The following is a 13,649-nucleotide window of genomic DNA, read 5'->3' on the forward strand; positions in this document are numbered from 1 at the left end:
TGAGTCCTATTGGTAATGATTATGTTAAAGATCTTATAGAGTTAAGTGGATAGAGCACCGGCCCTGGAGTCAGGACGACCTGAGTTCAAATCCAGCCTCAGACACATAATACTTCCTAGCTGTGTGACTCTGGGCAAGTCACTTAACCCCAACTGCCTCACTTAAAAAAAAAAACTATAGAATTAGCTTATAGATAAGTGATCGAGGGGAAACATGCATTCCATTGATCAAAGCAGGGAACTGAGAAAATCAAACTGATTCTGATTTTATTTTGTAACATCTGTATCAGACCCAATATATTGTAAAATTGCCTACGCCATGCTTTTTTGCCTCCAAGTTCAGAAGTTCAGCTTTGCTCTCTGAGCTAAACTATCTCAAAAATCATCTTAATTCAAAGGAATATATCGTCTCTATATATCTTACTGCCCGTGTACAATTGGCGGTGCAATGCTGTCTATCCTTCAAGAAACTCTGGACTGTTATCGCTGTGACTCTACCTAACCATGCAGTGGGATTTCCATAGCAACAAGCTGGAAGGAGTTATTGCTGTTCGTGCATTCCTGACTTTCATCCACTCATATTGTTTTCCATCATCTATGATTCTTCATATTTTGTAACCAGTCATATTGTTTTATGCTTCCTGTTCTTTGTTCCCTTATAACTTCCCCAAACTATATGAAGGCTAGTAAGCCCTACCTCATGGTCTTTTGACTGACTGAAGTGTAAGAGACTCTTTTATTGGTAACTGTTAGCCTTACCAATAGATTCAATGTGCTCAGAACGTTGTGCCTCAGTTTACCTTAATTTCAATTGTAACAGACTGCAGAAGGACTTCAAGGGTATAATACTTACAAAAAAATCACAGATGATAGTACTCATGCTCCCTATGCCCCAGGGAGGTTGTGAGCTACAAAAGGTGACTATTTATAATGCAATGCCAATTGACTTAGAATTCTCAGTGCCATTACCTGCTGCTTCATTAGAAAAACTTGTTCATCTTCTGCTGCCAATTCTTTATCATGGACCAACTGTGAAACAACATGCTCAATTTTAGTCAAAAATGCACAAAAACACCAAATCAGTAACACAGAATTTTCCAAAAAACCCACAGAGTTTAAGTCTTACTATGCATCTGGGAGTCACTTTACACATAAAGAAACCCAAACCTTCAGCCAAAACTCAGAGAAGCTTCTCAAATGGAAAGATGAAACAATTGACTAAAAAATGGCAACATGGAGAGAGCAATGGGATAAGGAAGAGCCAGGTTCAAATCCCAACTCTAAAACTTATTAGCTGTATGGTCAGAGGCAAGTCTAAACCTGTATCTCCGTCTATAAAATGGGGATAATACCTACAGTACCTACCTTAGTGTTGCTGTGACACTCAAATAAGGTAATATACATAATGTGTGTTTATAAACTTCGAAGTGTTATCTAATTATTATTAAATTCATGAGTGCTGCTAAGACTGAAAAGGCCTAACACATTTTGGATAGAACTCAAATTTTATGCAATATCAGAGATTTTATTCATAGCTTTTTAAAAATTCTGAACTTAACCAATACTAAATGAAATGAGTATTTCCATATACAGAAAGAGGGCAGTACATCAAACTGCCGACCTCTACTGTACACAGCTTGCTGAGAATTACATTAACAAAGCTACAAAAAAGAGCTGAGGCAAGCATGAGTGGGCAAAAATTAAAATAGATTTCTTTGATGCAAAATTAAACAACACAGGAGCTCTAGAAAAGCATAAAAGAATCATTCCCAGATGATTGTGAGAGGCAGCAGTATGGTGTGATGGAAGAGCCCAGAAGTCCATGGTGAGTAGGCATGGAGCCAGAGACACCTTTAGGTTCCTCACCTATAACATGATGATATTCTTTACCTTTCACTCTGCCTATCTCAGGAAACCATTAAGGAACACTATATGAAATTCGGGTTACTGTTAATGACAAGAATCAACTTAACATTTTCTGTAGTCACAAGAATGAAAGAATATTCAAAGTACTTAAAAAAAAAACTTGTCAGAAATAGGGCTTCCAGAAAGTTTAATACTGATAAAATCTTGTATTACAAAGTAAGCATCCTAATGTTAGCACAGAAAAGGCTGACCCTGGGCCTCCAAAAACTGGGAAAACAATTTATCCTGCAACACATGTAAGCACTGTTATTAGTGAGAGGTCAAATGTACTTCAATACTAGTTTGAGTTTAAATACTTATTTTTATATGAAGTAATTGTGGCTAATGATTATGACCCTGAGAATACATCTGGTGGGTGAAAATACTAAATAATATCTCCAAGTCTAAATTCTAATTAGTAATTCAATTTATAAATGACACTGAAGTCCAAGTCTTATTTAAATTTCTTTTCAAAACAAATTCCAATAATTTTATTCCATAACATCACAATCTATAAGAAATCAAAAATTTTGTACATAATTTTCTTCTTTGAAATATTTTCTTAAGAACAACCATGCAAAACTTTTCAAAATAAGTAAGTTTTAGTACCTTTCTTACAGGAGGTTTTACTATGAAGTCTTCATATGCATCATCTGGTTTTACTGTTGTGAAGTTTTCATGTAAAATAGCTATTTTCTTTTCATTGTCCCAACCAGCAGGTCTAAAAGGAAAAGAAATAAGGAATGATTTGCTTTTTTGGACATAATTTAACATATTAATGAGATTGAGAAGTATTATATAGGATTCAAGCACACAGGACAAGGAGTTGTTACCTAATGATCATTGAATACCTGATACTTTTAGGGACTAGAGAGAGTATATTTCAGTTCAATTCAACAAATATTTATATGGCACTAAGGAAATAAAGACAAAAATTATGTTGTACCTGCCCTTGGAACCATATGAAAGCCAAGTTACTAACCAAATGGAATTTGTACCCTCAGAGGACAGCACTTTACAGGGCAGCCTATACAATAAAGTCCATATGACCCTTTCATTGGAAATGAAAAGCCCTTGGAGATCAAGTCCAGGCTCTGCCTTTTACAGAGGATAAAATGAAAGTCCGAAGTGGTCACATGACAGTCACAGAATTCTAGGGTTGGAAGGCAGCTTGTTCCACTGTGGAACAGATTCAAGTTTTAGGAACTTTTTGCTTATATTAAGCAGAAAGCCACAATTTTAAAATGCCTCCTACATCTCTGGGAGAACAAGGCTAATCATTCTTTCCCATTACAATGATTGTATCTCCCCTATATCTTCTCTTTTTAAGCTTAAATAACCTCAAGTTCCTTCAGCCATTCCAGCTCCCTCAAAATGAACATGGTAGGTGTTTTATGTCTGATGTCACAGAAAATAATGTTATCTCCCCTAAGAGGTGAACTGATGACACAATAAAAATTTCTTCATTTCAGGGGCAGCTAGGTGGCACAGTGGACAGAGCACCAGCCCTGGAGTCAGGAGGACCTGAGTTCAAATCCAGCCTTGGACACATATTACTTACTAGCTGTGTGGCCCTGGGCAAGTCATTTAACCCCATTGCCCAGCCAAAAAAAAGTTTCTTCATTTCAATGATGAAAGTTAAGAAATATAAGTTAATGCATTACAATATACACACACTGAAGGCAACGGTACAAAAATAGCCTTAGAATTGTGCATTTAAGGTGATATGTTAAGACTGGACTGTGCTGGTGTGATTTCCTATGCAGGTTATAAAATCACTCTCCCTGTTTGGAGGTTTAGGGAAACCTTTACTTATAATCTCCCAGGTCGTTGTACAGACATCACTACTACCATTTTAAAGAGACTGTGACTCTTTTTGAGATGGCAGGATGGTCTCAGGACCCAATCATTAACTCACTAGGGGCCTCAGCTTCCTCACCTATACAAGAAGGGAGTTGGACCAGATGATTTATAAGATTTGTTCCAACTCTAAATCCTGGATTCACATGCCGTGTTCCAAATCACATATTTCAAAGGTGCTAGGAAAAATAAATAAATAAATAAACGAAAAATAAACAGGGCAGCTAGGTGGCACAGTGGATAGAGCACTGGCCCTGAAGTCAGGAGGACCTGAGTTCAAATCCAGTCTCAGACCAAATACTTGAAACTTACGAGCTGTGTGACTCTGGGCAAGTCACTTAACCCCAACGGCCTAAAAATAAAAATAAAAAAATAAAAAAATAAAAAAGGTGTTAGGGTTATGCACAGACTCAGGTCTGAGTCCTGAGACTGGTGCCAGTGTATCTCCCCATTATTCCACAACTGTGTCCTAATGTGACAGGGATATAGAGACCCTACAAACAGTGACACATCAGACCAGTCTTGGCCGATATCTTGCTGATGGGATCAAAGGTAACAATATGATAGTTCATACTTACAGCGGGTTTAATAAATAATTTTCTTATTCCTTAAACAAATGAGATGCTATTAAACAAGACCAGACAGGCCTGACTGGTCCTCTGTATTAGGCTTTCATCTGTCCTGTGGTAGATTGGGGCAATTTAAAGGAGACAATTGCACTTAATAATTATTTGCCTTAGTTGTGGACCTAAAGGGATTTTGTATCTACCTTTTCTGAACTACAATTTTAAAAATCAGCGCTGAAGTGAATAATAGAGAATAACTAGATTAATTTCAACGGAGACTTTCAATGAATATTCACCAAGGTAAGTGCTCTTTGTCTTGCCTGGCACAGGACCTGGCACAATGCTGTGTATATAAAAGAGTTTAATGCTTTTTTTGTTGTTGATAGTAGACTTCAAAGAATACAAGAAAACCAACATAACCTACTATAATGTTTGAAGCAGCTAGGTGGTCCAGTGGATAGAGAAGTAGGTCTAGCCTCAGACACTTCGCAGCTGTGTGACCCTAAACAAGTCACTTTACCTCTGCCTGTCTCAGTTTTCTCAGCTCTAAAATGGGGATAATAACAGCACCTACAGGGTCATTGTGAGGATCAAATGAAATATCTATAAAGTGTTTAACACAGTCCCTGGCACAAATAAGTGCTTAATAAATGCTTATTCTCTCTCTCTCTAAATGCAAGATACAAATCTCTAGAGGATTATTTCATTTTCATCATAAATATGCATTATGTATCAAGCGACCCATGCAAAGCCCTATTGAAGGCCCTAATGAATTAGGGGAAATACCTGTAAATCTTATCAACTGGGATTGTACAATCCGGAATGGACAACTCTTGAATAAAAGTGCATAAAAATACATTAACTAATACTCAAAGAATCAAAACCACAAGTGACCCAAAGGGCAAGGGAGAGATATGGGTGGAGCTACGCAGATTGCAGCCTATTGCTAATGACAACTTGCGTATATAAATAATTGAGTAAGAAACTCAGTAGTCATGTGTGGGAAAACAGATAGGCAGTCCAAATACTGTAGAGGTGTTCATGAAGTATTAAAAGACCTAGAGAAAAGGCTTCCACACTCTGGAGAATTTATGGGAGAGAACACAGACAAGAACTGCATAAAATGAGATACACTATGGATAAACAAAAGACACACATAATCTCCAAACTTCATTTGCATACATTCCATCTCTCACTTCTATCATCTTTTATCAGCTATCCGAAAGCAACAAAAGTTATTTAGTCAACTTTGCTCCCAAGAATGAAAGCATTAAATTTTTAAAAAGGCCAAGGGAAAGGAAGAACGACCTCTTTGTAATTGGTTTTAAAGTTTGGTATAAGATCACCCCTACATCAGCTTTTGTTTCAGCATGTTGAAACATCAGCATGTTTCAGTACCATTTTTCTATAAAAATTGCATTATAACTTTATTCAATTCTACAAAGAGTCCTCACAGTCCTTTTTTGGGGAGGGATGGAGTGTCAGCAGCTATGATTTCATCAGTACAGGGAACAACCAGTTAGGAAATTCCTTCAAATGATAAAGACCAGAAGCTGTAAAAGACTGCTACCAACCATCTAGTATGCCATGCTCTCTGATGGATACTGCATTAAATATGTAAATAAATTAAGGGGATAAAATCATTATTACTGCATTGATGAACACTTAATCGTCCTTCAGTTATTCAGTTCTTACTTTATTTCAGTTAGTGTCATTTTGTAGTCATCCTTATACAAGTTATGGATTCTAGCCTGGGTAGGCTCATTCTCATATATCTCATTGATTTTTTAAAAATAGGAATGATATTTGTGGACTAATCATATATCCTATAACACTGCAAAATTTGTTTATTATCTCTGAATTTTCTGGCCAAGGTAACTGGATTGTCTAGACATGCCATTATGTAACCTGCAAATAATGATATTTTGAGTTTATTTTACAATGCTAATCCCTATATTTTTTCCTGTCTCATTGTAACTAATAGCACTTCTAAAAATGCCCCCAAAAAGTGGTAAAAGTAGGCATCCCTGTTTTCAGTTGGAAGACTTCTAATGATTTTCCATTAAAAATTATGTCAACAACTGCCTTGGGTAATCTTTTACTGTGCTGAGAAAAAAAAACCCTTCTTTCCTTTCTCTTTGTGATGTTTTATTTTTTTATGAATGATGCTGACTTTTTATCAAAAGCTTTTTGTCTATAGATAGGAAAGTTCTGAAAATTTTTTTGTTAAATTTTTACATGATTATAGATTTATAGCTAGAAAGAATCTTTCCTTTTTTTTTGAAATGAGGAACCTAACAAGCGGACATGCCTAAGGTCACACAAGTGGCAGAGTCAATATTAGAACACAGGTCCTCTGATTCTGAATCGAAAGCTCTTTCCACTGTACCACACTTCTCCCCACAGTGCTCATTTTTTCTGATGTTGAAACATCTTTGCACAACCAGCACTGGGTTGTAATAAATCATTTTTAAATGTACTGCTGTATTGTGTTTGCATTTATTTAGTATGGCAGTGTGGTGTATGGGACAGAGTGCTGGAGCTGGAAATCAGAAGATCTGAGTTCATATCTCACCCCTGGCATTTACTAGCTGTATGACTAGAGGCAACTCACTGGCACCTAAAACAACTCTCTAAGATTCTGAGCTGGACAATGGTTGCAGCATGTGTCAGTGGACAGAGTTCCTACAGAGGTTAAATCTCAGGTCCTTAATATATCATTACATAACAAGTGTATTTAGGAAAACTGGTTAGCATTTCATAGAGGAATGGATTTAAGAGTTCCGTCTTACACAATAAACCTCAATGAATTCCAGGTGAATGATAAACATAAAACAAAGAATAATGCTATTTATATCAATCAATCATTGAGGAGAGAGGAATACTTCTATTAAACAAATAGAAGGAACTACTAGGGACTGACATGTTTGATTACATTAAAATTGTGCAAAAACTAACAACAAAAGAAAAGTAGAAGGACAAAACATATTCATGGTAAACATAACATGTAAAAACCTGACATCTAAAATATATAAGATAATGCTAAAAATTTACACAGGAAACTCCCAGTCTAACAAGTACTAAATGGTCAAAGGATCTGAATAATTTTCAAAAAATGAAACATGAATCGTTAATAATCACTTGGAAAAATATTTAACCCTACTAATAATAAAAGTGATGAAATAAAAACTAACAGGTGCCACTACATTCACCAAACTGGCAAAATTAATTAAGAACAACAAAACTCAATGCTGGTAGGTTGTGGAGAAACAGATAAAGTCATTTAGTACTGGTTAAACAGTAAATTAGCAGAATTGGGGGGGGGGGGGGAGACAGCAATCTGCTAGTATCCAGTAAAGCTACCAAAAATAACCATATTTGACTCTAAAATTCCACAGTTGGGAATAGACCTTGAAAGTTTTATCAAAACAAAAAATGAGATGGCTTTTCCAAAATTTTCAGTGATATCATTTGTAATTTAAAAACAAACAAACAAACAAACTAGGGGGGCAGCTAGGTGGTACAGTGGATAGAGCACTGGCCTTGAAGTCAAGAGGACCTGAGTTCAAATCCAGCCTCAGACCAAAAACTTGACACTTACTAGCTGTGTGACCCTGGGCAAGTCACTTAACCCCAATTGCCTAAAAAAAACCCAAACAAACAAACCTAGAAGCAACAAGTCCAAAAATAGAGGAATGGTTAAATAAACTGTGGTAAATAAATATAATTAAATGATATAATTAAGACAGATTATGGGATAAAGAAATATGGATTTCTATGAACTACTGCAAAACAAGAAAGTCAAAATTGAAAAGGATACCCCAGACCAATTATGACCCCAGAAGAAGAAAAGTCAACAGGAACAAATGGAAAAAGAATCAGAAGGAGCCTAAGAACGTGACTGAAAAGACACTCTGTGCCACTGCAGTGAGCGTATCTAAATGTAAACAGGTGCAAGGCAAACTTAATTGGCTGTACTGATATTTACTGTTGTTCTTAATGCAGAAGAACAAAAAGTGAGGAGAAAGAAGCTCATGTTTTGGCTGACCCCGGGTCTCCTGGATCCAAGGTATTCTTTCAATTCCACTACGTAGACTATCGACTTCATTTTACAGATAAGGAAAACTCAGGATTGAATGAAGGTAATGCCTTCAAATAGCTGGTTACTGGCAAAAAAAAAAAAAAAAAAAAAAAGGCAGGTCTTCTGCCTCCTGGTTTAGGATTCTGTCCGTTATACGATACTGCCTTCGTGTAGCCTAATAGAAGGTAGGATGACAAAGATAAATCGAAAAACAGACCACTTGGGAAAATTGGGAAAAACCACACTTTACGGGGATAAAAAGATTTAAAATGTAAAGAAAAAACATCTTTAAGTGAACTTACATAAAAACTGCATCCTTTTCCACCACTAAGGCAGGTGTGGTGAAGTGAAAACCGTATGTTTTATGCACAATATACTTGTACAACAAGTCAAGGTTCTTTTCTTCCTTAACTGATGTATAAATCAAGGCAGCTCCATCTATTCAATTTGCTTAAGGAAAGCTGAGTCAGTATGAATGTTTAAATCAAGCATGCACAATCAAAATCCAATTAAGAAGAAACAGGCCTAAATTATTAATCCAGATACACTGAGACAAATATTGGAACTTCTGAAACATCAAAAAGGTAAAAACAGCTATAGAATTATAGAACATTAAAACTGAAAGATCATCTAGCTCCAATCCTTCATTTTCTATGAGAAAACTAAGCTCCAGCGTTAAGTCAATCATTCACTGGGAGGATTTGTAACTAAAATTCAGATATTTGGAATCCAAATCAGAGTTCTTAACTATATCCTGGCTTCTAGCCCAACCATCAAGAATCTTCTCACTCAGAATCCTAATGTTAAAATAATGGAAGGTCCAGTTTCTAATGAAAAAATGTACATATACACTTCGATATTCCAAGGATCCATGATTTTATCTGTGTGGCTGTACTATATATAGACCACAACACCTGTTCCAACTAAATAAACAGTCTCAGTGAGTTACCATTAAATTAAAAGTCCTTAAAACACTTGACCTGATGGCTAACGTGATGGTGAAGAGCCTCTCGACTCTTAGTTCATCAGACTAGTCCTCAGATAACATGCCATTAAAAGGACTACATACACTACCAGCTAGGTAGTGCCTATTCAAAAGCTGGAGCTCCAACAGGGACATCTTTCAAGAATTCAGTCACCTCTATCCCATGCTAAGGGATGTAAACAGTGCTTCAATGAAGGAATAACAAAATAATATAAGATATTATATTATTTTATATTATATTATTACATATTATTATATATATTATCATAAGATCTGTATATAGTTGCATATACTATATTTCTAGCAAAGAATATATTATAGCAAAGAATACACATATTGTATAGAAGAATAAACAATACATATACAGTATAATGCTACACATAAATGATACAGCATATAGATACGCAGAGTGTAAACAAACCCATTATGTTTTTTTTCCCAAAGGAATTTCCTAACTAAGCATATTTAGCTCAAATTCACTACTTCAGAAAATAATGTAAGCATTTCAGATATACATAAGACTATTCCTAGGTCACTAGATCATCCTTCATTAAATTACTAATGCAGTATATTAATCTGGCCTTGGTGGTACAAAACTACAGTGAGTATAATCTTTGAGTGAACTTTTTGCCAAAGAAATGATTTGTTCTGGCTCAGTTCTGGTTGTTAATTTTTCTGACCATTTTCCTACTTTTAAATCTCATAAAATTCATTAGCAGAAAAAAGAGCCTTGCACACCACAAACACATCCCTACTGACAGGATGAATCCACTGTATGCACATAAATAAAAACAGTTTTCAAATTTTTGTGAAATAAAAGACTATCAATGTATTCCTTTTATATCTCCCTTACATACTGTAAGCTATTCAAGAAAGCATAAGCCTATTTAAGGAAGCTTCTTGGTACAGCCCAGTCACCTAATGTGGCTCTGGAGCACCACTTGCTGGATTTCAAAAGACCCAAGGCTGGTGTTAACTCAGTGTCTTATGTGTAGACTACCAAGGGATTCCCCCTACTAAAGCCGAAAATTATGTTCTGTTTGACAATAAATAGCACATACAGCATTTAAATAGGGCTTTCCAATTTCCAAAGTACTTGGTGTTCATTAGCTCATTACATCCTAGTAAGATCTCTCTGAAGCACACTGAGCATTATTCTGTCCATCCGAACCATGAAGAAGCTGAAGTGAAGGAACTTGGCCACAAAAGGATAAAATGTCAGAGCTGCATTCAAGCCCAGCTTTCTGACTCCAAATCCACATCTGCTGATGATTTAGACCTAAAATTAAGCTGAGCTTCCTATTCTGAAAAAAGGCCAAGTTTAAGTTTTAAAAGGCACCAAATTCAAATGATGTTTGGCAGCGGAACTGTCAGTTCTTTACTTCCAGTTAATGTGTCAGATCACCCAAAGGGTGCCATCAACAAGGCTGGCTTACCACAGGTATGAACGGAATGCCTCCAAGTAATCCCGTATCGCAGCAGACAGCCTACTCTTTAGGAGGAAACTCTACATTCCTCTTCCTCCCTACTTTTAAGATGGCCACAGTATTTCACATTTCTAATGTGTTGTACAGTTTACCAAGTGCTCCCCTCACAGGGAGAGGACTCCTTGAGGTCTGGAGCACAGGCATTATTATCCCTACTGACGAAAAAAATCAAGGCGCAGAAAAGTCACACATGTAGTGCTACATTTAATTTTGGGGGATCTGCTATTTTATTGGTATAGAAGAGTCCTGATGAGGAAATTCTCTCTACCAATGAAGATCAGCAATCATTTTGCAAATTATGCGACAAAAACATTTAACCTTATGCTATTTCAAGTTGTGCAATTTTGAAGGGCCATCTTAAAGAAGAAAAAAGAGGAAATAGCAAAAATGACACCACCTTAAGTGAGGATACATTGTAAGCAGAATTTACGGATGTGCGACTGAATGAAATCAAAGTGCTCTTCTCGATAGTCATGTTCCTTTTCTAGGACGCTCACTGCATCACACTAGAAGAAAACAATGAAAGCAAAGGGTTAAAAGAGCAGTTCTCTAGTTTTATGGTCTCAGGACCCCCTTACACTCTTACAAATTATTGAGGAATTCCTCCCCAATCCTTTTGTTTATGCAGGTTATAGCAATTTATATTTACCATACTACATAATTAAAATATCTTAGTATTATTGTGAAAAAGGTTTTGACCTCATGGTCTCTTTAAAAGAGTCTCAGGAGCCCCAGAAGTACCTGGACCACACTCTGAGAACTGCTGGGTCAGCTGATTCTTACTAACATTCATCAGAATAATACATTTCAAATTCTATTTCCTTGTCATATCATTGACTAGCTGCTGACAAAAAATATTTACATCACTAAAAAGCTTGCTATCCACAAAGAACCAAACTAGATTAAAAGAGTAGGCTGAGCTAGATGATTTCTGAGTTCTCTTACATAAATGGGTGACCCTACAATCTCATCCTTAAAGTGAACTGACACAATGAAAGAACTGATATAATGGTGGGTGTTTTTTTTTCTTCAACTATTGCATCATAAACGCTACTTTTAGGAAGTCAAAGATTCCATAGCTAAAACCAATCTCTTGCAAAAAGCTAAGCTTACATGTTCTGAGAGCCTTAAAAGAACTGTCCCTTCCCCGCCAACATAAGAATATTTGCAGGCCCAGCACTTAGTGTAATAAGCTCTTAATAAATGCTTATGCCTTTATTACACACACACACAGACAGGCATACTGTGTATATATGTGTGTATGTATTTTTATTTTAAAATTCCTTTAAAACTTTAAAATTACAAATTTAAAACTATACAATTCACACTAATTTTAAATAAAAATACATTCTCAAAGGTACACATCAAAGTTATTAATGTCCTGATGGCAGATTATTTCTGACATTTTATATTTCCTTTTTTTCTTTGTTTAGTTTCTCCTGTTCCTTCTTTAAATCCAAGAATACTGGGAGTTTTGTTGTTGTTATTGTTTTTTAAGATTGACTTTTACAGAGTTTTTCTACTTCTGCTATTACCAAAGAAGGAGAACGTCTTTTGTACTTTTAAGGAACAGATTTCTCCCCCTCCCCCAATCAAACTATTTTTTGAACATTCAAATTTTCATCACATTACACAAAGGAAGTATTAAGTACAAATATATTTAATTAGTATTATTTCCAATGGTCTTCCATTAAAATTTTCCTCTAATATCCTATCATGCTACGATCTTGATCTAGGATTCTCAAAGACTCAAAGATCTGGAGGGTTCTACTATGTTGGAAAGGTTTTGAGTAATGGATGGCAATAGACTTTGTATTTTCTGTCTGGGCACCAATCAAGTTAAGTATGGAGATACTCATCACTAAAGAATGAATTTTTTGACAGCTAGAACTCATGCAATTGTCCAATGCATGGAGGGGATTATGAACTACACCAGTGAAAAGAGTTACCAGGATAAAAGCATGAATTTGTAAAGCATTATAAAGTAAAGAATTAGTATTTCTAATTTTACTTAACTTTAGCTTTGAGTGTCATTCAACTTGTGCCTGAAAAGAGTCATTGCACAAAGTCAACCAGGTTTTGCCTACTAGTGAAAGGAGACCCAAGCTAATCAAGGCAATTATTCTACTTGGGCACCATTTTGTTAGGAAGTCCTTCCTAGGCCAGAAGTGAAGTGAGAGACTCACATATCCAACCCCCCTATCATCAGCTCCCTGACCTGCTCCAGCTCATCTTGGGAGCTTGCCACAAGAACGCTGAACTTAGCCTGGATGCCCGTTGTAGCTCAGAACTACCAACTTCAAGAAATCCACTAGTCTCAGACTCTCAGTAGCAAGGACTATAGGTATATTCCACCATACCAGGTATGGTTTTGACCCTATTCTCACAGGAGTATACTATGATTTTATATTCATCTTTTACCCTTATCTCCATTTTCTGTATATGCTTTTTAAAAACCCAAGCTGGTCAATGAGCTCCATATTGGTATCTTTAGACAAGCTGTCCTTTTCTTCTTAATCAGAATTGTTTCTTTTCAGATCTTTAGAACTTAATTCTCATGCAATTTTCATCCTTCCTGGGCTGTAGAACTTCAGGTCATGGAATTCCTCAGACCCTTTGAAATCTATATACTTTGAAATCTATCCTTCCTACCTACCATTTTGTTTTATCCTCTCCAGAGCAAAGATCATGTTCCTTGGCAGAGAATACAGAAGTAAATTAAGGGTAAAGCATGTGGGCCTCATTTTCATTATCTGTTAACACTGT

The 13,649-nt window shown here is 36.1% G+C and overlaps 1 protein-coding gene across 1 annotated transcript in view; it reads right to left on the bottom strand.

Annotated features, from left to right (window-relative positions):
- Positions 1–13,649, bottom strand: part of LOC114027883 (cytoplasmic dynein 1 light intermediate chain 2) — a 52,616-nt gene that overhangs the window by 14,023 nt on the left and 24,944 nt on the right. The window contains exons 6-9 of the mRNA XM_027842056.1: positions 11,296–11,389; positions 8,714–8,849; positions 2,514–2,625; positions 969–1,028 (exon numbers count right to left, since the gene is read on the bottom strand). Of these exons, the coding sequence (XP_027697857.1) occupies positions 969–1,028; positions 2,514–2,625; positions 8,714–8,849; positions 11,296–11,389 (402 nt within the window). The remainder of the gene's footprint in view (positions 1–968; positions 1,029–2,513; positions 2,626–8,713; positions 8,850–11,295; positions 11,390–13,649) is intronic.

Source organism: Vombatus ursinus, unplaced genomic scaffold (genome assembly GCF_900497805.2).
Source record: "Vombatus ursinus unplaced genomic scaffold, bare-nosed wombat genome assembly UNPS02014864.1, whole genome shotgun sequence".
NCBI classification, from domain to species: Eukaryota; Metazoa; Chordata; class Mammalia; order Diprotodontia; family Vombatidae; genus Vombatus; species Vombatus ursinus.